Source organism: Phodopus roborovskii, unplaced genomic scaffold (genome assembly GCF_943737965.1).
Source record: "Phodopus roborovskii unplaced genomic scaffold, PHOROB, whole genome shotgun sequence".
NCBI classification, from domain to species: Eukaryota; Metazoa; Chordata; class Mammalia; order Rodentia; family Cricetidae; genus Phodopus; species Phodopus roborovskii.
Window position 1 is genome coordinate 21,919,109 of NW_026125052.1, and position 22,765 is coordinate 21,941,873.

At 42.1% G+C, this 22,765-nt stretch overlaps 1 protein-coding gene across 2 annotated transcripts; it reads right to left on the reverse strand.

Moving 5' to 3' along the window:
• Positions 1-1,850: 1,850 nt before the first annotated feature.
• Positions 1,851-22,161, reverse strand: Nol11 (nucleolar protein 11). Of its 2 annotated transcripts, none has more exons than XM_051179477.1 (18): positions 22,009-22,161; positions 20,166-20,279; positions 19,998-20,054; positions 18,934-19,082; positions 17,537-17,594; positions 16,853-16,997; positions 16,050-16,238; positions 15,187-15,263; positions 13,857-13,980; positions 13,473-13,558; positions 11,496-11,570; positions 10,167-10,348; positions 8,134-8,259; positions 7,732-7,983; positions 6,202-6,280; positions 5,629-5,721; positions 2,400-2,507; positions 1,851-1,993 (listed from the first exon to the last, which is right to left on the reverse strand). In XM_051179477.1, exons 1-18 carry the CDS (start codon positions 22,147-22,149, stop codon positions 1,877-1,879), a joined length of 2,172 nt encoding a protein of 723 aa, XP_051035434.1. In that variant the 5' UTR covers positions 22,150-22,161; the 3' UTR covers positions 1,851-1,876. The 2 variants fall into 2 exon arrangements, with proteins under 2 accessions (XP_051035434.1, XP_051035430.1); XM_051179473.1 differs by having other exon boundaries at positions 7,732-7,923; positions 22,009-22,156.
• Between the last annotated feature and the right edge of the window lie 604 nt (positions 22,162-22,765).

Genomic DNA, 22,765 nt, shown 5'->3' on the forward strand with positions numbered 1-22,765 from the left:
CGAGGCCAGCCAGGGCTACAGTGAGACTCTGTCTCAACCAGTGCATTGCTCTGGCCTCTCCCCCATTTTCGTCTTACTTCCCTCCTTCCTGATGGGGGTCTATGTAGTCCAGTCTCAAATTTAGGATTATTCTTCTTCAGCCTCTGAACAGTTGACATTCCAAACATGCCATTCAACTATTTTTTTCTTCTTCTATTTATTTCTTTTCTATTTTCTTTCAAGTTTACAGAGATTAGTGATGTCTTGAGGGGAACCTGTCTCCACCACAGTTGTGACTTAAAATTAAGAATACAAAGGTTCTGTGTACACGGGATCTAGATCACACTTTGACTGATTTGTCCTAAATCCAAACTGTGGAAACCACTCAGTTATTATCAATCACCCCATAAATAAAAAAAATTTATTTATTGGGGAGAAGGTTTGAGACAGGGTCTCACTATGTAGCTCTGGCTGTCCTGGAACTCATTCTGTAGATAAAGCTGGCCTTGAACTCACAGAGCTCCACCAGTTTTTGTTACTGAGTGCCAGGATTACAGGTGTGTGGCAGTGGTGTGTAGATCTTTGTGCTTGTGTTGAGGGCAGGGAACTCAGAGAGGCTGGCTCTCTCTTCCCTGCTCTACACACATTCCAGAGACTGAACTCCAGTCAACAGGCTCCCACAGCTTGCACTCATATTCACCCACTGAGCTCTCTCACTGGCCTCTTTCTGAAAGACAGGGTTTCTCTGTGAAACAGTCCTGGCTGTCCTGGAACTCACTCTGTAGACCAGGCTGGCCTCAAACTCACAGAGATCCGACCGTTTCTGCCTCTTGAATGCTGGGATTAAAGGTGTGTGCCACCACTGCCCAGCTAGTACAGCCGTTTTTTTTTTTTTTTTTTTTTTTAAAAAAGATTTATTTATTTACTGTGTATACAGTATTCTGCCTGCATGTATCCCTGCAGGCCAGAAGAGGGCACCAGATTTCATTAAAGATGGTTGTGAGCCACCATGTGGTTGCTGGGAATTGAACTCAGGACCTCTGCTAGAGCAAGCAGAGCCATCTCTCCAGCCCCCAGTACAGCCGTTTTTTAAGAGACATTTTCAATATTTGGGTATAAGATTTACCATTATCCTTGTTATACAGCTCATTTGAGACATCACACTGCAAGAGGGAATCCCTCAACCCTGAGCAGAGACCAGGGACAGCAGAAAATGAAGGATGGAGAGATGGCAGGAGACAGCAAGCACCATGCTGGCTGGGGTTCTGAGAGCTCCATGTGGCAGGGTCTCTGCGGCCACAGATACAAAGGAACTGGAACAGATTCTGCCTGAGAAATGCACTCTCCCTGGGTCGACTCTTCAGAGATGGTTTGTTTCTTTTATTAAAAGAAAAACTATTTTCAAAATGTATAAGAAATTAGACTTTTATCAGTACACAAATAAGTTTACTTAAAATCAGCTCAATCCCATATTTTAAAAGCTTTCACCTCCTTCCAGTGATGCCTACAACCTAGAGTCTGTCTGCATGAACCCTGTAGCAACTCTGAGGAGAGGTGATGTGATGGTCCAGGATTCACACTTCTCTTCAGACACCAAGGGATGATGAAAGCAAACTTTCTTCCCTGGACGCAGGTGGACTCACATAAAGAATTTCATCAAGCTGGGCATGGTGGCCATGCCTTTAATCCCAGCACTCTGGGAGGTAGAGGCAGGTGCATTTCTGTAAATTTGAGGCCAGCCTGGTCTACATATCCACACATCCAGTTCCAGGACAAGGCTACATAATGAGACACTGTCTCAAGAAAACAAAAAACCAATTAAAAAAAAAAAAAAAAAAAAAAAAGAGAGAGAGAGAGACAGCGAGCTCCATAGAATGTCCATGAAGGAAAACTGCTTTCAGAAGAGTTCCAGCACTTCAATGGAGTAAAGTCCTCTACTACTCTTGTCCTGACTCAATTTCTGTAGCTCCCGAAAGCTTACTTCAATCTTGTTGAGCTCGGAATAGACAGAAATCTGGAGAAGAAAAAGACTCAGAGTAACTTTCTGTAACATCACATACAACATCCTTTCTCCCATCACTAATGGCTTTTGCAGGAACACTTTTGTTGTATGAACTGGAATGAATCAATAGCCTGAAGCACATATGGCTCCTCTATCACAAGCTGATTCCTGCTTCTTTATAACCACATTTTAAGGGTAAGGTGTATGGATTATACTTATGTACAATTAGCTTTTTTTTTTTTTCTTGGAAACAATTACTTGAGACAAGCCACTACCCTGACCCTGCAGGGTGTGGGGAGAAAACACTAGAAAGCAGTGCTCTGACTGACACATTCAGGCACTGGCATACTTGCACCCACCCAGACACATCACCCCACTCAGAATAAGATAATTAACTTGAAGAGTTATAACCACAAACCTGAGATTTCACAAATTTGTAAAGATTAAGCAACAGTCTTTTTGCTTCTGGAATCATTAAGACAACAGTAAAATTGGCATCTAGAAGTAGGCATATCCAATCCATAATCTAGAGATAAATACAAAAAGATTAATACATTAATTCAAGTCCATCATGGTCTCAAACAGAAGAAAAACAATTTTTTTTGGGGGGGGCAGGGTTCCTTTGTGTAACAGCCTGGAAGCCCTGGGACTTGTTTTGTGAACCAAATTGGTCTCTGGTTCCCAAGTAGTGGGTCTAAAGGGGCACAGCCACTGCTTGCTTCATTTATTTATTTATTTAATTTACTGTGCATACAGTGTTCTGCCTAGAAGAGGGCACTAGATCTTATTACAGATGGTTGTAAGTAATGATGAGATTGCTGGGAATTGAACTCAGGACTTCTGGAAGAGCAGCCTTAACCACTGAGCCGTCTCTCCTAAGGTGGTTTCATTATGTCTCCCAGGCTGTCCTGGAATTCACTATGTAGACCAGAGATCTGCCTGCCTCTACCTCCCCAAAGTGCTGGGAGTAAAGGCATGCCCCACTACCCTGGCTAGAAAAACAAATCCTCATGAAAGTTTGAAGATGAAGTTTAGAGATGGAATAATTCTAAGAAGCATGTTTTCTTTCTGCTTTTACTTTGTAAGGATAACATTAGCCAGTGATAGGGAAATCAGATGGGATCTAATCCAGCAGTTAGCACTAGCCATCTGATGTAGAAAGCTTGTTGTCTGCTGTGGTGTAATCTGAACATTTTGGAGGTAGAAGGAAGATAGATCACTGATGTGAGTTCCAGGCCAGCCCGGGCTACAGTGAGACCTTTTCACAAAAGAAAAACAAATTTTCTTTTAAATAATTACCTGTAGTTACAAGGAAGAACCCACTCATCTTCTACCCTGACAGACGTATCACAGGTCTGCATATCACAGTGAATATAATGCAAATAAAATACATATTTATAGAAGTACGCTACACTTGCTACACTGCCAAATGTTCTATGAAGTATGCAAATATGAAAAGACATTAAGAAATTGGTTTCTAGTGGTAAAGGAAGAATTATCTCTATGAAACTCCCTGCACCAAAATAGATCCCAGCACATGAGAATTCAAGGCCAGCGTGAGCTCTAGAGGGAGAGTCTGCCTTCAAAGAACAAAACAAAAACAAGTAAATAAATACACAATCTATATGAGTCAATAAGTTAAGAGGAGATAAACGATAAAAATATCTGGTGAGAAAAACAAGAAGGCTATTTTTATAACCTTAGAGAAAATAAGAGTCTAGTGCGTGTCACAGCACAAAAATTAAAACTTGCCTAGAAGTGATAAGGAGGGTACATGAAGTGCCACCCTCCCTGAGGGACATGACTATTGACAATTCCCATTTGTTGGTGAGAGTTGTCTATTTAGCCAGTGGTATAGACACTGCAAAATAGCTCCGGGTCTAGTAGACACCCTCCAGCCATGCTCATAAAGGAGTTCTAATCATGTGGGTCTCACATACAGACATGAAATCACATGAAGGGCATATCTCAGGAATAAAGGGCTTCATCAGAAGAGGGAGGGAGAGGTAACAGAGAGAAAAAGACTTTATACATAACACACAACACTGTCAAAGGACAAAAAAACACTAAAACAGTAACAACACAAATGATAGAAATTAACTCCATACACAAAAGACTGTTTATAAACACCTCCCCACCCAAACAGGAAATATAACAGTATGATGGATAAAGAACCTGAGTAAATACCTCACTAAAAGGAATAAAGAAAAACTATTGCACCCTCTCGTCTTTTTTTTTTTTTTTTTTTTTTTTTTTGAGACAGGGTTTCTCTGTATTGTTTTGGAGCTTGTCTTTGAACTAGCTGGCATTGAACTCACAGAGATCCACCTGTCTCTGTCTCCTGAGTGCTGGGATCAAAGGCATGTGCCACCAAAGCCTGGCTCACTGTTTCCTACCCGATTAGCAAGACAGAGAAGTTTAGCAATAATAGCAGGTGTGCGCAGAGTATGGGGAACTAAGGATCCAACTTCAGGGGCAGCCCATTCACAACTCTCTGGAAAGGCATTATGAAAACTGAAAACAAATGCCTGTTTCCCTTGTGGGAATAAACCCACAAGGATACCCAGGTGAAGATTAGAACTCAAAACTTATTTACGTTGCAAAACTTGTGAGCAACGTATCAAGAGGAGATGAGAAAAGATGGATGTACCAGGCTAGAACATGTTTGCAACATGGTACTGAGACAAAGAATCAACTTGCAGAAAGTCACACATTAAAGGTCTTGTGTCAGAAAGACAAAAATCAAAGACAGATATATAGATATCTATCTATCTATCTATCTATCTATATATTTATTGTTTGTTTTCAAGACAGGATTTTTCTGTGTAACTTTTGGAACCTGTCCTAGACAGAACTTGCTCTGTAGACCATGCTGGTCTTGAACTCACAGAGATCCACTTTCCTCTGTTTCCGGAGTGCTGGGAGTAAAGACATGTGCCACCACTGCCAGGCTAGAATCATTATTTCTAGACACAAAAGGAACTTCTCTGAGTTTTTTGTTTGTTGGTTTTTTGAGACAGGGTTTCTCTGTATAGTCCTGGCTGTGCTGGAGCTCACACTGAAATAGGCTGATCTCAAACCCTGCCTGCCTCTGCCTCCCAAGTGCTGGGATCAAAGGTGTGTGCCACCACTGCCCAGCTCCACAAGAGAAACTTTTAATATTGGTTATCTCTAAGAGGGACTGGAGGAGCAGAGGTGCAAAGTTTACCTTTTCTTTCTTTTTTTTTTTTTTTTTAATTTTCTGAGGCATGGTCTCACTATGAGAACTCATTACATAGACCAGACTAGTCTTGAACTCATAGAGATCCACCTGCCCTTGACTTTTGAGTGTTAGGATATAAAGCTTGTACTACCACACCTGGACCCAAAGTTCTTTTTTTTTTTTTGTTTGTTTTTTTGAGACAGGTTTGAAACCTTCTTGATACTACAGAAAATTTCCCTTACAAAGATGTCTTTGGGATTCTGTTATCTGGAATTATGAATCTAGAAATCCATCTACTGAACAGAGAAGCCCTCTCCAATCCAGCAACATGCACAAGGGAGGAGGTGGCATCATCCCATCTTGGGCCAACAGGGACAAATCAGTTATGGGACTCCAAGGCTGACACTGCACGCAGATTTCTAGACAAAGGCAAAAGTTGTCCTACCTGGCTCAGAGTTGGAGGGCTAATTCCAGGAAGAGTCATGGCAGCATTGCCACTACACTTCAGGTAGAGGAAATACAAGTACTGGAGAAATAGCTGTTGGAGGGAAAACACAAACACTCCAGTATTAAAACGTTCTCCACAAATAAACCCAAGATAGTAGAAAAAAATGGACAAAGTTGTCCAATCAAATTATACATTAAACAAATGTGACAGGTATCTGGGGACAGAATGAGTAAAATGGGGTTCCTGTCACCACTAAGAAGCTATTTAGTTATGACAGGAGGGTGATGAGCTCAGGTCAGTAAACAACAGGTAAGAAAGGAAAATTTTTCTCTTTATAGTTGAGTGTTTCTTCAGTGACACCCTAAGGCAGTTTAACCTGGTTTCTAGCATGACAGAAGAAACATAGGTCTCTCACCCCCAAATCACCCAGGTTTCCCTGAGCAATTTTCACGTGTGGACCTCCCTCTTATGTGCATGAAAGTAACCCAGCATTAGAATGACCTACCAGTTGCTCAGAATTAAGCAGCACAATTTAGATCAGAAGCGAAGAAATCTATGCAGAACACTTACCGTGATGTGCTTTGCGGGGATGTCCTTCAGGTGTGGCAGGAGGAAGGCCTCACTATATGCCGAATGGAGAACTGCATTTCTATTCAGGACTAAAGGAAAATCTTCAATAAAGGCAAGGTGGTACTACTATAAACAAGAGTCATTCCTTCCTGGTTTACAAGAGGTCTGATCACCAACACTCCTATTGTCAGAGATTGGGGACACCACTCATTTGTAAACATTTTTAAAAAAAAAATCCCATGCAGCTTCTTCTTTGGTGTGTGTGTGGTTTCCAGACAGTGTTTCTCTGTGTAACAATCCTGGCTATCCTAGAACTCACTTTGTAGACCAGGCTGGGCTCAAACTCACAGAGGTCTACCTGTCTATTCTTCCTGAATTCTGGGTTTAAAGGCATGAGCCATTACTTGATCCTCACCCCTTTTTTTGGGATACAGAATCTTAATCTAGTCCAAACTGGCCTTGAACTCTCAGCAATCCCTCTGATTCAGTTTCCCAAGGGCTGGGTTTACAGGTGTGAGGTCTAGTATTGCTTCTCCTTTTATTTATTTAATGATTTATTTTTATTTTATGTGCGTGGTGTTCTGCCTACGTCTGTCTGTGTGAGGGTGTCAGACTCACTGGGAAGGAGTCCCAGCTATGAGCCACTATGTGGGTGCTGGGTCCTCTGGAACAACAGCCAGTGCTTTTAACTGCTGAGCGACCTCTCTAGTTCCTAATATTACAGCTTCTTAATCAATAAAATGGGAAAAAGCAAGGAAGGAAGGGAGGGAGGAAGAGAGGGAAGGAGAAAACAGGCCAAGTAAGAAATGGTGACAAGCACCTACGATCTTGGCACTCCAGAAGTAGAGACAGGATGATGCCAAGGCTACCCGAGCCACATCTCAAAACAAAATTAATCCAAACCAAATAATAAAAAGAATCCCCAAAGAAAACAGGTTATCAATGGCTAGGGAAGGTAGATCTGAGGTAGAGTTTTTGACAAGTATGCATAAGACCATGGGAGTAATCCACCCCAATACACACGTTACAAGTAGTTTGCCTGCCAGCCTGGTCCCACAGCCGCGTTAGCCCCAAATAACACACAGAAACACTGTATTAGATATAAAGCTGTTGGCCTGTTACTAGCATTTCTTACTGGCTAGCTCTTAAAATATTAACCCATTTCTATCAATCTAAGTGTCTTATCTTCCCGGAGAGAGGGTCCGGAGCTCTGCTCTCTTGGTCCTACATGTTGAAACTCCTACCTCTCCCCGACTCCTCCTTGTCTCCTAGAGCCGCCTATCTTGCTTTCCTATTGACCAACAGTGCTTTATTCATTAACTAATATGAGAAACTTATTTACAGAATGACATCTCCTATCACACACACACACACAGAGGGTGGGGGACACATTGAATAAATTAGTTGAAAGCGGCATCAAATATAACCCATTTATAGGGGAAAATTTCTTTAATCATGTCTTAGTTACTGCTTGGCATATAGCTATATCCCTAATGGACATAGTACAATGGAAATTGTCTGAAAGGATACAGCAGAGCCGCTCGCTTTGGTGCCACAGGACATGAGGTCACAGGGAAAGAGATGGTCTCCTTTGCTGCATCGCCCGGCTTTTTATTTAATTGCTGATCACTTTTACTGCAGCTACCGTCTTCTGGACTGAAGCCATTTTGAACTATTTCAGTTTGCTCTTCCTTTTCCTTTTTCTCATCGTGTATGGTATCACTATAATCAAAAACTGACTCCATATTGATATTAATGTCTCGAAGACAGTCATCACCAATGCTACGATGTTAATTGAAAGCAAGAGGTTAATTCTTCTCACGATTTGAATCTCTGAAAGTTCACTCTCTAAGCATTCAACATTTTAGAAGTCAAATAAATCACAGATCTGAAAAATGACATCAGGGAATGAGAGCACAGGTTCTAACTTACCTCAAGAAAAGTTTTAAGCAAGCACAGGTGGTCGACTCAGGAATGTCAGGGAACTGTTGCAGACACAGCTGTAACATCTGAACATCTGTATGTTCTAGGGCAATCTCCATCAAGCCAGGGCACAAGCTGAGAGCAAAAATAAGACAATTACTATAAAAACCAAAGCAAACAACACACACACACACACACACCAAACATGAGTGGTTTGCCTGCGTGTAAATCTGTGTACCACATGCATGAGTGGTTTGCCTGCGTGTAAATCTGTGTACCGCATGTATGCCTATTGTCTGTGAAAGGCAGAAGAGCGCACTGGATTCGTAATAATGGATCCAATTATAGATTATATAATTGTATAATAATAGATGGTTGAGCCACCAAGTGAGTTCTGGAAAAATAAACCTAGGTCCTTTTCGAGAAGGGCAAGTGCTTTTCACTACTAAGCCATCTTTAAAAAACGGGGGAGGGGTGGGGAGAGGAGCAGGGGATCTTTTTATGTAGTTCAGGCTGGCCTCAACCCCATAATCTCCCTGCTTTGACCAATTAAGTATTTGATCACAGGCATATGCCATTACCACCGTCTTAGTTTTTTTCCAGATGCTGTAGCAATCTGTGAGGGTCTCAGAATGCTGGAACTTTCTGAGGCTACAGTGTGGAGGAGTTTGGTAATTGGGGTTCAAAAGGCACTTAAATGCTGAAAGGAAAGCTTGACCTAAAAACAGCAATGTCGAGAGAAATGCAGACAGTGGAATAAGAGACTGTTTTAGGAACTGGACCGATCGCTGGGCCATTTGTGTGGTATTCTAAACAAGATTCTGGTTTCACTCTGTCCCATGTCCTGAGAACATACATGAAGTTGAACTGAGCAATAACAGACTAGTTTGTTTCATAGAGGAAATTTCAAAAAAGATCATTTAGTTTGTTACTGAGAAACACCCTTAACTAGAAACCATTTGTGCTACACTGGACAATAGGAAAGTTGTCCCAAGGGCAAAACTCCATCCCACAGAAGCTCTATCTAGTGAACATATACAGGCTCATTTAAAGGGAGTCTAAGTTGGAGGAGTTCCCTGCTCCTTGAATGCAACTGCCTAGCAGTGCTATAGCCAGTACTGTGGTCCAAGCCATACCTTAAGCTTATAGCAGAAGTCAGCAGCATTATTATGTAGTAATGGTTTTGGGGGTAAAGATTCAAAAACTGAATTCAGGCAATGTGTATCAGGATTGGAGTTCCTATAAAGAGGGTCCACAAGCCCACCATGTGACGCTGTGAATGTCAAGTCTATGTGGTACAGCCTATTTCATCACGAAAACAGGAGACTAAAGGCAACTAAGACTACTACCGAACACAGATGGCAGTCTCTCTGGTTCTTTATGTCCATGTGCTGTGAATTTATGCATGCTCACTTATAAGTGAGTATACATGTGATGGGAGATGTAAATATGTTTCTCATACTGGTTAATGAATAAAGCACTGTTGGCCAATAGGAAAGCAAGAGAGGAGGAACTAGGAGTGAAGGAGAAAGAGGAAGTAGTAAGGAGGAGTCAAGATGGAGAGGCTGGGGAGACCAGACGCCAGCCTCATTGCCTGGTAAGAAGACCACGTGGAAATACTAGATTAATAGAAATGGGTTGATACTTAAGACAGAGCTAGCTGATAAGAAACAAGTAACGGGCCTATATCATTATATCAAATACAGAGTCTTGGTGTATTAATACATGTATGTTTATGCTTGTGTCTGTGGAGGCCCTAGAGTAATGTGAGTGGCTTCCTCCAATGCCCCTCACCCTATAACAAACGGTCTGAACCTAGAGATGGAAGTTTTGACTAGTCCCATCTTTACCTCTCATGCACTGGGATTGAGGTGGGCTGCCGTACCCCACCATATGTTTATGTGGGTTCTGGGAGGCTGAACTCCAGTCTTACTTTACTCACCTAGATACCTCCTCAGGAACCACTTTTACAGGGAAAAATCACAAGTACAAAAAACAAGATCAAAAGAGTGCTGCATATGAAGTGTGAGACACACATCTACCTGTAGGAAAGCACATGCGTTTGAATGAGCTGCATCAGACAGTTCCTTGGATAAAACAATGGTTCTTCTTTACACCTTCCCAGAAGTCCTGCTACTATATCTCCAATTATAGTATGAAAGTCAGGTGTTGACTTAGCCAAAAATTTACGTAGTTCTACTTCAATGTGTTTTTCTGAATTATTCTGAAAAGGCAAATATAAGAATTTAGGTTGGCACATTAAAAAAAATGTCATACTGAGCTGGGCAGTGGTGGCGCATGCCTTTAATCCCAGCACTCAGGAGACAGAGACAGGTGGATGAATCTCTGAGGCCAGCCTGGTCTACAGAGCGAGTTCCAAGATTGGCTGCATAGCCACTGAGAAATCCTGTCTTGGGGTGGGGGATGGGAGTAGGGGGAAGTCATGCTGGGCTGCATGGTGGCAGCACACGCCTTTGATCCAGGGAGGCAGAGGAAGGCAGATCTCTAAGTTTTGAGGCCAGCCTGGCCTACAGAGCTAGTTCCAAAACAGCCAGGACTGTTACACAGAGAAACCATGTCTCAAAAACCAAAAACAAACAAACAAAATGTCATACAAAACACTTCCCAGCACAACATTCTCTCAAAACACCAATATCCATGCAATCCACTGAAGGAAGGTGACATTAAATCATACACACATGGGAGCTGGAGAGATGGCTCAGAGGTTAAGAGCACTGACTATTCTTTCAGAGGTCCTGAGTTCAATTCCTAGCAACCACATGGTGGCTCACAACCATCTGTAATGAGATAAGGCACCTTTTTCTGGCCTGCAGACATGTATGCAAACAGAACACTGTATACATAATAAATAAAAGAAAAAAAAATCACACACACACACACACACAAGCAGAGAATAAAAAATTCCATAAGAGACTGTATTGCAGCGTAAAGTCTGAGACACAGGAGGAGGACAGCACCAGATCACCAATTATTATCAGATAAGTCAAAAAAGGCAACATTTTGCACCAGCTCTGAAGAAGGTAATATACAACACAAATGTTCACCATAGCTAACATTAAACATTAGAACATGTAGAATAGGAGCTGGAGAGATGGTTTAGCCATTAAGAGCACTTGTTGCTCTTTCAGATGACCTGGGTTCAGTTCCCACCACCTACATGGTAGCTTAACTGCCCAGGCACTCATGTGGTATGCATTCATATAAGTAAGATAAATTTATGGATTGGGTTTTTCGATCCTCCTTTGTATGGGACCCAAGGATCAACATTGGTCACCAGATCTGTGAAACAAGTACATTTATCACTGAGCCATCTCACCAGCCTGGTTTCTAGTTTCCTGTTTTAAATTTACCTTTATTATTGATAAAAGTTGTTTGGATCCTGGAACTTCTGGATGTAAATTTGTTTCAATTTTTTTCCTCCTTAGCTGTAAGTAAATAAATTCATTAGGCTCTCAAAATAATGCAAAGCACATACAAAATTTATATTAGCATACTTGATATGATCATATACTTAAAATACATATATTAAGGATTTATAAAATTTTTAATTTTTTTGACACAAGTTTATGTAGTCCTGGGTATCCTGAAACTCATTATGTAGACAAGGTTTGCCTCAAACTCAAAGAGATATACCTGCCTCTGCTCCTGAGTGCTGAGATTAAAGTTATGTGATACCATACCCAGCTATTTTTATTTTTTGTGCATGGGTGCTTTGCCTACATGTATGCATGTGTGGCATCTGAGTGTGTGTTACCCATGGAGGACAGAAGAGGAAGTTGGGTCCCCTGAATTAAAGTTATAGATGGTTTTGAGCTGCCGTATGGATGCTGGGAACAAATGCTGGTCCTTTATATAAGAGCAGCCAGAACTCTTAATCACTGAGTCACCTCTCCAGCTCCAAGCTTTCCTTTTTAATATAGGTCAACATGTGTTTCTGTGTAAGTATGTGTATGTGAATGGAGGTACTTGAGAAGGCTACAAGAAGGCCTCCTGAAGTTTGAGTTATAGGCAGCTGTGAGCTGTCTAAAACGAGTGGGGGGGGGGTCCAACCTTGGGTCCTCTGTAGGAGCTGCAAACATTCTCAACTGCTAAGCCTCTCTCTAGACCCAGTCACATTTTTTCCCCCCCAAGATAGCATTCTCTGTTTAGCTTTTAGACCAGGCTGGCCTCCAACTCACAGAGATCTGCCTGCCTCTCCTCCCAAGTGCTGGGATTAAAGGTGTGCATAACCACTGCCTGGCTCCATTCAATCACATACTTTTCAAAAACAAGCTTTAATATAAATTGAATGTTTTGCCAAGCAGTGGTGGCACACGCCTTTAATCCTAGCACTAGGGAGACAGAGGCAGGAGGTTTTCTGTGAGTTTGAGGCCAGTCTAGTCTACAGAGCTCCAGGACAGCCAGGACTGCTACATAGAGGAACTCTGTCTCAAAAAAACAAAAAACAAACAAACAAACAAACAAACAAAAAAACACCAAAACAAATAAAAAAATAAAAAAAAAATGCTTTTATTACAACTTTGAAATGAAATACATTAAGACTTATTTTTAACTTTGGCTGGCCTGGAACTTACTGTGTAGCCCAGCCCATCCTCAAACTTCCAATCCTCCCTACTCCCTGGTGCTGAAATTAGAGGTATGATACACCACATCCAGCTTTGGTCTTGGTTTACTTTACTTTTTTAACACTTAAAATAACCTACTCTATACTCAGGAGGGTAGTACTGCTAATTGCATATTGGTCTATTTCCTCCCTCCCTGGGACTTAGTTTATTAACACACATTAGTAACTTAACACACACTGAAGCTGGAGAGAGCTCAGTATAACCACTGAGAACATTTGCTGCTGCACTTTCATCAGAGGATCTGAGCTTGGTTCCCAGCACACACATGACAGTTCAAACCACCTATAACGAGATCTGACTCTGTCCTCACCCTCAGCTGGCTCCTGCATGCATATAGAGCACACACATACTTGGGCACAGAAACAAAAAATAAAAACATATTTAAAAACAGCTGGGCAGTAGTGGTGCATGCCCTTAATTCCAGCACTCAGGAGGCACAGGCAGGCGGATCGTTGTGAGTTCAAGGCTAGTCTGGTCTACACAGTGAGTTTCAGGACTACACAAAGAAGCCCTGTCTTGAACACCCCACCCCACCCCACCCCCAGCCAAAAAAAAAAAAAGCCTTTAAGGCTACAACAATGAAGCCCTGTTACTAAGATTAAGCTGTGATAGGTACATAGACATGAACTTTTAAGGTAGTGCCAACTTTTCCTGTTTTTTCTTTTTATACTCCCACTAACATTTCTCATTGAACTTACTTACAGTTCTTGACTGCTCTGCACTGTAGGACCCAAGTTCATATCCTGAACAAGTTTCCCAGTCCACAAAATGGGGCATGGAATGAGTGTCTATGGAAACACAAAACATAAATTATATGGACTATTTTGACCTAACATCAAATTAAAGAACAATAACAAAAGAAAATCACTTATGTACAATTTAAGAGAGGTTTTAAGACAGCTGTTGATAGTGCGTGTCTTTAATCCCAGCACTCAGGAGGCAGAGGCAGATGGATCTCAGTTTGAGGTCAGCGTGGTCTACAGAGTGAGTTTCAGGACAGCCAGAGCTACATAGAGAAACCCTGCAGAAAAACTCAAGGGAAAGAAGAAAGAAACCAGGAACTAAAATAGGCAGAGATATTCCAACCTGACTCTTGCGTATGCTTGAGCTTCCCAAGAGCGCCCGCCAGAGATGAAACTTCACACTTGTATGGGATCACAGTTAGACATTTTCCATGTAACATAAATAGTATTTCCCCATGATACCAGAGCTGAAAAAGAGTTTAATAAAACATATATTTTCTGAGCTCTGACTCTACAAAAACCTGGAACTTATTTTATTAGCACCTATTCACCGTACCAAATGATGGATTTCATTACAGTTCACCTACACTGAAAACTGTTTGCCCTTGACCCTCATTTACCACCCCACCCACTTCTGCTGCTCAGTCTCCTCTTTCCATCGTCCCTGCTCCACTCTCTTGTCTTACACACATTAAGTCCACATTCAGCAATGAGAGGAAATTCTGATTTTCAGAAATGTCCATCTACTTTTCCTTCAAGTGACATTTCATTCTTCTTAGTGAACCAAGTTCCATAATGTAATATATAGCAGAGTCTTCATTCAGCCACTGATGGACACATAGGCTGACTCTTTTTTTCATAGTCTTGGCTATCCTGGAAATAGCTCTGTAGACCAGGCTGGCCTCAAACTCAGAGATCTGTCTGCCTCTGCCTCCTGAGTGCCCGGATTAAAGGTGTCCTGCAAAATGTTAAATCTTTAAGTAGTTCCATGGTAACATGTATATTTAAAGGCTAATTTATTAGGAGTAGTAATACCATAGGTCATAGCTTAAAAAACAAAAATAAAAAGCTAAAATGAACAAAATAAAAACAAACTAATTGTCTGCAGAGCAAGTTCCAGGCTAGCCAGGATTATAAACAGAACCCTATTTCAAAAAAGCCAACCCCCTTCTAACCAAAACAAAATTAAATTCATAACTATATAGAAACTGTTAAAAACAAAAACCCAACCAAATGTAATCTAAGTTAAAAAATTAATTGTAAGCCAGGTGTGGTGGTACACACCTTTAATCCCAGCACTTGGAGGCAGAGGCAGGCAGATCTCTGTGAGTTGGAGGCCAGCCTGGTCTACAGAGTGGGTTCTGGGATGGCCAAGACTGTCACACAGAGAAACCCTGTCTTAAGAAACCAAAAAGCCAATCAACCAATAATAATAAAAAAAAAGTAATTCTAGTTTTCCTCAGAAGATACTTAATAGGAAGCCAGTAACTAGCAACATGCTGGCACATATCTATAAGGCTAAAGGCAGCGGGATTCCAACTGTGAGGCCATGCTGGCTACATAGTAATATTTTACAGAAAGCAAAAACCCAAAACCCAAACCTGAATAAAACACCAAAAATAAAGCCAAAACCAACCAACCACCACCACCAACAACAAAACAATCAAACTTACTTGTCCACTGGTCCCTTGTGGCAGCTCCTTTGACGTCTGTAATGTTTGAAACTTTATGTTCCATATGGAGAGGCATTCTAGAATGTAAGTTAACAAAAGTTCAGAAACACACCTTAACAGAAACACATGATATACTGGTGTGAAGGATGCAGGCAGAGATAAATATACAAGTTTGCTTTAGGGGTATGAGTGACTGCTACCAAAATCCAAACAAATGAGGCACAGGGTAAGTTGGAAGCAGAGTGGAGAAGCCCCAAGGAAGGTCAAAATAGCAGATCTCAGTCTGTAATTAGAACAACATTCAAGAAAGAAAAGCCTAGGACTAGAAGACCTCACCACTGAATTTCATCAATTATAAACCAGCACCAAACTCTCCTAGAATAGAGAAGAATTACATCCTTACCCTTCATTAAGTATTACCCTGAGACCAAAACCAAAGCCAAGACATGCACATACCATGCACTAATAAATAAAACTTAGAAAAGCTGCAGGGATAAGAATAACACATAGAACCAGCTGTGTTTCTACAGCCTAGAAAGGAAAACTAGAAAGGAAACAACATTTATATTATCACCTAAAAGAATAATTTAACCAAGGAAGGAATGACTAGAGGTACAGTATGAACTATGAAATACTGCTAGCAGAAATTAAGGAAGCCATAAACAGATGGAGTTCATGAATTGGAAGATGGCACTGGGCATGGTGATACACACCTGCAATCCCAGGGCTTGGGAAGCTGGGGTAGGAGGATCCTGAGATCAAGGCCAGTCTGGGCTACACAGTGAGATTCTGCTGAAAACAAGAGAGATGATGGGAGACTGGAGGCTAACAGCTAAGTTAGACTCTTAGGTGATGTCAGTTACCCTTAGAAGCTGGAAGCGGAGGTCCCAGGACTGCTACATGGTCTTGATCCAGGATGGTGAGCGCAGTACCATTTCGAGCAGCACCAGACACAACTGCCTTGAGCATCAATGCTCTAATTAACCTATGATTTTTTTCAGTGTCACTTGAATATATTGGTATCAAGGTTTCATATACACACCCATCGGAGCCTATTGGGAACAAGTATTGGTTGTTTAGTAATGGAAAAATGATAGTTTGTATCTACTGCAGTTAAATGTATTAGTGCTTATAAGATCAAAAACCCATAAATAACCAAATCAGAACTTCAAACAATCATCACTCTATACTTTTCCTCAACAAACACATTAAAATTTTTATAAATGGGGTCAGTAAAATGGTTGCAAGGTAAAGACACTTGCCACCAAATCTGACAACCCGAGTGTCATTGAGGTGTCTGACCTCAAATGAGAGCCAAGGAACATGCACATAAAAACACACATTAAATAATGCCAAAGAAATGTGTGAGTGTAGGGGGAAACACAATGGAGGTGAAACTCAATTGGTTAAAGTGTTTGCCACAGAAAACCAGGTATGGTTTCACAAACCTTTGTAATTCCAACACCTGGAAGGCAGAGAGGCAGGAGGATAGCTACATGTGACCTTTCTTTTAGAGGTATCGTATTATTTCTTGTGTTTATGGTAAACCTAACAAAAAGCCCTATGAAATGGCTGAGGAAAAAAACTGCAGCAAGCTTAAAGATGTGTATTGAACACTACCCTCTAAAGGCTTTCCATTTACTACCTGTTATTAAAGAAAACTTACTTAATGACACCAGGGAGATGAATTTTCCATCCACACGTGCAGTAAAATTTGGCTTAACAGCTTTTTCTTCTTTTCCAAGTAAGAGTGTGTATTTGCTTAAGCTATGTGATTTGCATAATTGTACATAAGCAAAATAATTCCCATGCTGCAAGAAAAAGAATTATTTTGTAAATATTCCCAGTTCAAGTAACTACAGTTAAGTGTTAAAACTAGAAGTTATTACTCCATCCTAATTACTTCAGTAATTACTGAGAACCTACTTGCTTAGGCTGGGTATGATAGCACATACCTGCAATCCCAGCACTGGGAGGCAAAGACAAGCAAAATGCGGTAAGTTCCAAGCTAGCCTGATCTACACAGTGAGTTCCAGGCTCTTAAGGACCATAGAGACGCTACGCTTGGTAAGCATGAGCTGTACCATTGAGCTACATCTCCAACCACTGTCTTTTGAGACAGTGTCTCACTATGTAGCCCAAGCTGACCTCAAACTTTTCTTCCTGCCTCATTCTCCCAAGTGCTGGGATTACAGGTGTGCACTATCATTGCCCAGCTTCACATAGGGTTTTTATATCATAAAAATAAAATGAATTAATATGCTAAAAATGTTGACTTAATTTAGGTATAGAAATAGTTATAATTAGCACTTATATGTCACAAAGAACAAAAACTGAAGATGTAACTTACTTTTTCAGTAATAAAAATTAAAACAGGTTGCTTAAATACCATGAAAAACTCTGACCACCTTTAAAAAAAAAAGAAAAATTAGAAAACACAAAATCAGTTGAGAAATGCTACTTGTCAATTAAACTTAGGTAATTACTATGATGTTTTTGGAGGCAGGACAACAGAGAACCCCATCTGTCAAACGTATCTCTGGAGAGAGCACAGGTTGTTAAACTTCCCAGACAATAATGAAAACTGAGACCTTGGGAGAGGAGTCTGCAGTCCTCTCAGGACTTAGCTGAGTCCTCCATGCCCCTTTCATCAGATCTGCTCTGGGGACTAGTGTTCTTAGGATAACATTAGAATCTCATCTGTCTTCTCCAAGCAAACAGAATGAGCCACAGGGAAGCTAAAAGAGCCGCAACTAAGATGGCTGCTAGCTTGTGGTGCAGTGATGACTAGAACCCTAAGGTCACCCACTCTCTGAACCACTACACCTTAGAGGAATGCATGGGTTGGTCTAGGAACAAGCAGTCCACTTGCTCACTTACTCACAAGTCTTCGCTTTTAGGAATTTAATTTCTACAAGGTAGACCTGAAGAGGCCACAAACAAAATAAATAGGGAATGTGATGAAGTAATGAGCATGGGAGCAATGGGAAGTCAAGGACTGTCCTGCCACCATGGGGATGAGCTATTTACCCAGCATTATTCCAGAGCCTGGAAGCAGAGGCCGTAAGCTCCGCCTTTACCTCTTATTACCAAGGAAAGGTTTCTTCAGGGGAAAGGGCCGTGGCTCAGCAATGGGATGGAACCAAAGAGTGTGAACTTTTGATACTACCCATTTCATTAACAGGTGATTTCCCAGGTCTCTGACATTTGTCCAGGATTATGCTTGTTTCCTCATGTATGATTTCACAGGCTCATGGAGATTTTATGAGTGTCTCCTAAATGTTGTTTTTGCTTTTCTTGTTCTTTAGATTTATTTATTATGTTTACAGCGCTCTGCCTGCATCTTTAATCTCTTTAAGATGGTTGTGAGCCACCATGTGGTTGCTGGGATTTGAACTTAGGACCTCTGGAAGAGCAGCCGTGCTTTTAATGTTCAAGCCATCTCTCAAGCCCCACTTTATTTTTAAAGATAAGGACTCAGTATGTAGCTCCTGCTGGCTTAGAAAAAGCCTGGCCTTAATCTCCAAGTTCTGACTGCCTGTCTCCCTAGTACCATACCCAGCAGTAAGTGGGACTTAATTAGGATACTTTTGTCTTGGGATTCCAGGGATTAATGCTAGGCAAGGTTATACCACTGAATTACACCATAGCCATTTATGTTTCTAAGCAAAAACACCCTTAAACATAGTAAAGTAACACAGAGCATATTTCTACGAGTAAAAATTCAACACAAGTATCGGAACTTACTTGATCACTTCCTCATCAGCTATGACAGCTTCAATGCTCTGCTGAGGTTCTGCAAGCAAGGCCTCTAACCCACGGACAGCACCTCTTCGGAACAGCACCAGAGGTTCTGTCCTTTGCACTGAGTGGATCCTATGAACCTCAGCGGACAGCTGGAAAAATGTTCCAAGTTTTAGTAGGTGTCTAGTTATGTTGTCTAGGCTGGCCTTGGACTCATTATGATTTGCTTTAGACTCTTCTGTGACATTACATGACATTACCTGCATGTACCATCACACCTCACCTAAAAGACATATGGAGGGCATAGTGGATCACACCTTTAATCCCAGCACCTGAGAGGCAGAGGCAGGCAGATCTCTGTGAGTTCAAGATCAGTCTTGTCTACATATCAAGTTACAGGACAGCCAGTGCTACACAGTGAAGGAGACACGCATGCACCTGGCATCAAACTCAGAGATCCACCTGCCTCTGTCTCCAACTGCTGGGATTAAAGGTGGGCACCACCACCGCTGCCCAGCCTGTAGTGTCTATTCTGTTTTAAACAAAAATCACAGGAAAACAAAACAAAAACAAACAAACAAAAAACGTATCTTACAAGAAATATACCAAACATCCAAACCCCAATCATTATTTCTTAAAACATTTATGTGTATGTATATGTGTGTGCACCATGTACATGCAGAAAACTACAGAGGCCCAAGAAGGCATCAAGGTTCTCTGGAGGTGGAGTTACAGATGGTTGTAAGACAACATGTGGATGCTGGGAACTAAACTCCAGTCTTCTGCAAAAGCAGCAAATGCTTTAAACTGTAGAGCCATCTTGCTAGCTCCATTCATGAACTATTTAAACCAACAGTCTTTATGGGATAATAAAGCCTGTATTTTCTAACCTACTACTAAGTCAGTTGAGATATATATATATATATATATATATATATATACAGATAGAAGGGAAAACTGACTATAATCATAGGCTTCTTTGTCCAGAGGCAATATATAAATAACAAACGTGAGATTGTGAGTTATTACTTTCACCAATGAATATGTCAGAAAATCCAAAGACTTACTGTGGCTTTAAATACTTTATCCAAGTTTACATCTTCATTATTCCATATTCTCAAAACCTGAAATCAAAGTACACATTAGTTAGTACTCTATATCTTATTTACGTGCAATGGGCAGTCAATACACGCAGCCTATCTTACGCCGCACATATGAATACATTTTAACCTTACCTTATGGTCATGGACCACAATATATTCTCCAGTCTGAAAGTTGCACACAGCAGGACATGTTATAGTTTGACCTTGTTTCACTGACCAGCTGCCCAAAGGTTTCTGATCAGAAACCTGGAGAAAGAATACAAAATTCAAGACTTCAGCTTCAGACATTAGAACAGTTGGATGGAACAGAGAAGAAAAGAAACCACTGAGTGACAGCACTGAACATCATTTCTAATTCATAAAGTGCCTAGATTAAAATGATGAAGACCAACAGATAATGGTGATTACCAGGGGATGGGAGGAACAGTTATTATTTCTTATTCACTGGAGAAGGCCTAAGCTGGCCCCAAACTCCAGATTCTCTGGCCTCAAGTTTCCAAGTGGAGAGTTATTATTTATTTTTAATTACACTTATGTATTTATTCGTATGTGCACACACATACACAGAGAACAGCCTTCAGGAGTCAGTTTTGTTCCTTCCACCATATAGATAGATCCGGGGAACTGAATTCAGGTCATCAGACTTGGTGACAAGTGCCTTTACCCGGGGAACTATCTCATCACTCCTAGGAACTACTACTTAACCTGCACAGATTTTCGGTTTCTTTGTAGCTTTTTGAGGCTGTCCTGGAACTCACTCAGTACACCACACTGGCCTCAAACTCAGAGATCCACCTGCCTCTGCCTCCTGAGTGCTGGGGCTAAAGGTGTGCCCCACCACCACCCAGCTCAGATTTTCAGGGTTATAACATTAAGAGTTCTGGAGATGGCTAGTGGTGATGGCTGTACACCAATGTAAATGCTCTTACCACTTCACTATATGTACACTTAAAAATGGCTATGGCCATAAATGTGATCTTAAAGAAAGAAACAACACACAAGTCAAAATTCTAATTAGCTATGGTTACACTTGTAGCCCCAGCACTGGGGAGGCTGGGGCAGGATTGTAAATTCAACTTTGTTTTGTCTCCAAAACAAAACATGCCCAAAACTCTTGTAAGCAAGTTAATTCATGACATTGTTTATAAACAATGACACATTTAAAAATGGGTTGATTACATGTGGAACAGAGGCAAGGGATATACATGGTTGGTCTAAGTGGGATCCAGTTCACACAACTCCCATCAACTACTGTATTCCTATGTAGAAACTATCAGTGGACAGCCCAAAAATATAACAGTTTGAAGGAAGCCTAAATTGACAGTACAGGGGATTGTTGGCAGCGTGTCCCCCCCAAACTTTAAAGCACATGGGTAACTTTTTAGTGACACAAGAAACTGTTTAGAATGTCAGACAAAACCCTACTTTCCAGAAGGTTATTATAAGCAAGTGTGCCGAGCCAGGAATTAGGCCGCAACGCGGGGCCAGATCGCGACTTTTCCAGCTCTCAAATCCGGGCTTCAGTGTGAAAACCCAATTGCCCAATCTTTCCAGGGTACCAAGAAATCTGTCTCGTCACCCCCTCCCGGCCCCCGCCCCGCCCCCAAGAAACCAAGGGGAGGCGGATGAAGAGGACAGCGCGTCTCTTCAGCTTGTGTCACCCTCTGACGCTCGCTCTCCGCCGAGCAAGGCGCAGGGTGACAGAGCCCGTTGGCGGGGCTCTCTCTGGGCGTCACAAGGCGGCCACGGGTTCGCAGCGCGCCCCACGTGCACCGCGGCACTGGCGCCTGTCCCTCGGAGCTACGGCGGTCCTCGCAGGGAGACGGCTTCCGAACCCCACCCGGCGCCCCAGCGCGGGGCTCGGTCCGGCCCGCTCCGGGCTTTTCCTCCCCAGGCCGTGACACATTCGAGCCTCGCGCTCCCGGGTCCGGACGGGCAGCGGCGAACCACGGCCGGCCGCTCCCGCCGCCCTCACCTTGTAGAGCACCACAGTCCTGCCGCTGTCGGTCACTAGGAACTGGTCTGCTTTGTCACTCTGCTCTACCCCCAGGAACCCTTCAGGCCCGGCGCCCAAGACTCCAGTAGACAACGTGAACTCCTCTTCCAGCGCTGCCATTTTGGGCTGGCTTACAGCCAGGGCATCCCTCCCAGCAGGCTGTGCGCTCCCTCTCGCGAGAGCCAAAGACACCAAAGAGGTGGGCTCTCGCCAAAGGGGAAAAAAAAATCGGCTCGAGCGGAACCGCGACCCCTGGCGGACGGGACGGGAAACAGCCGAACGCCGCCCGGTGGGTGGAGCCTGGACCTCGTGCCAAAGCTCCGCTCTCAAGGCCACGCCTCCTGGAGTCCCGGATCAGATACACCAGGCGGAAATGTGCGTCCGCCTCCCTGCCAGTCAGCTAATGGAAGCTGAAGGATGAGCTTAGAAAGTGGCCTGGTATCAATACACAGATTTTTAAAATATACTAAGTGAACTCAAGGAAATCCTATCACATCATTGCCAGAGGAATACAGAAATTAACTTGCAGACTCTCAAGGTGCTGTTTCTAAACGCCTAATCTAGGTGCTTGCTCAAGAATTCTCCAGAGATGTCTAATTCGTGGGTGTTTATTTTTCCTGTTGTTTTGGCATCCGTGGGGACGTTTCTTCCAGATTATCAGAATTCTCAACTCCTTTGATTAAAAAAAAAAAAAAGAAAGAAAGAAAAGAAATGTAGCCGGGTGTGGTGGCTCACT

Bases quoted from the DNA above. Each gene is read 5' to 3' on its own strand.
- Nol11 (XM_051179477.1), bottom strand. From the start codon at position 22,149: ATGGCAGCGCTGGAAGAGGAGTTCACGTTGTCTACTGGAGTCTTGGGC. The intron at 16,998-17,536 runs GTAAGTTACATC...TTTTTCTTGCAG, and splicing joins TAATTTTTATTACTGAAAAA to CATGGGAATTATTTTGCTTA. The intron at 7,984-8,133 runs GTAAGTTAGAAC...TTAACATCGTAG, and splicing joins TGCTTAAAACTTTTCTTGAG to CATTGGTGATGACTGTCTTC.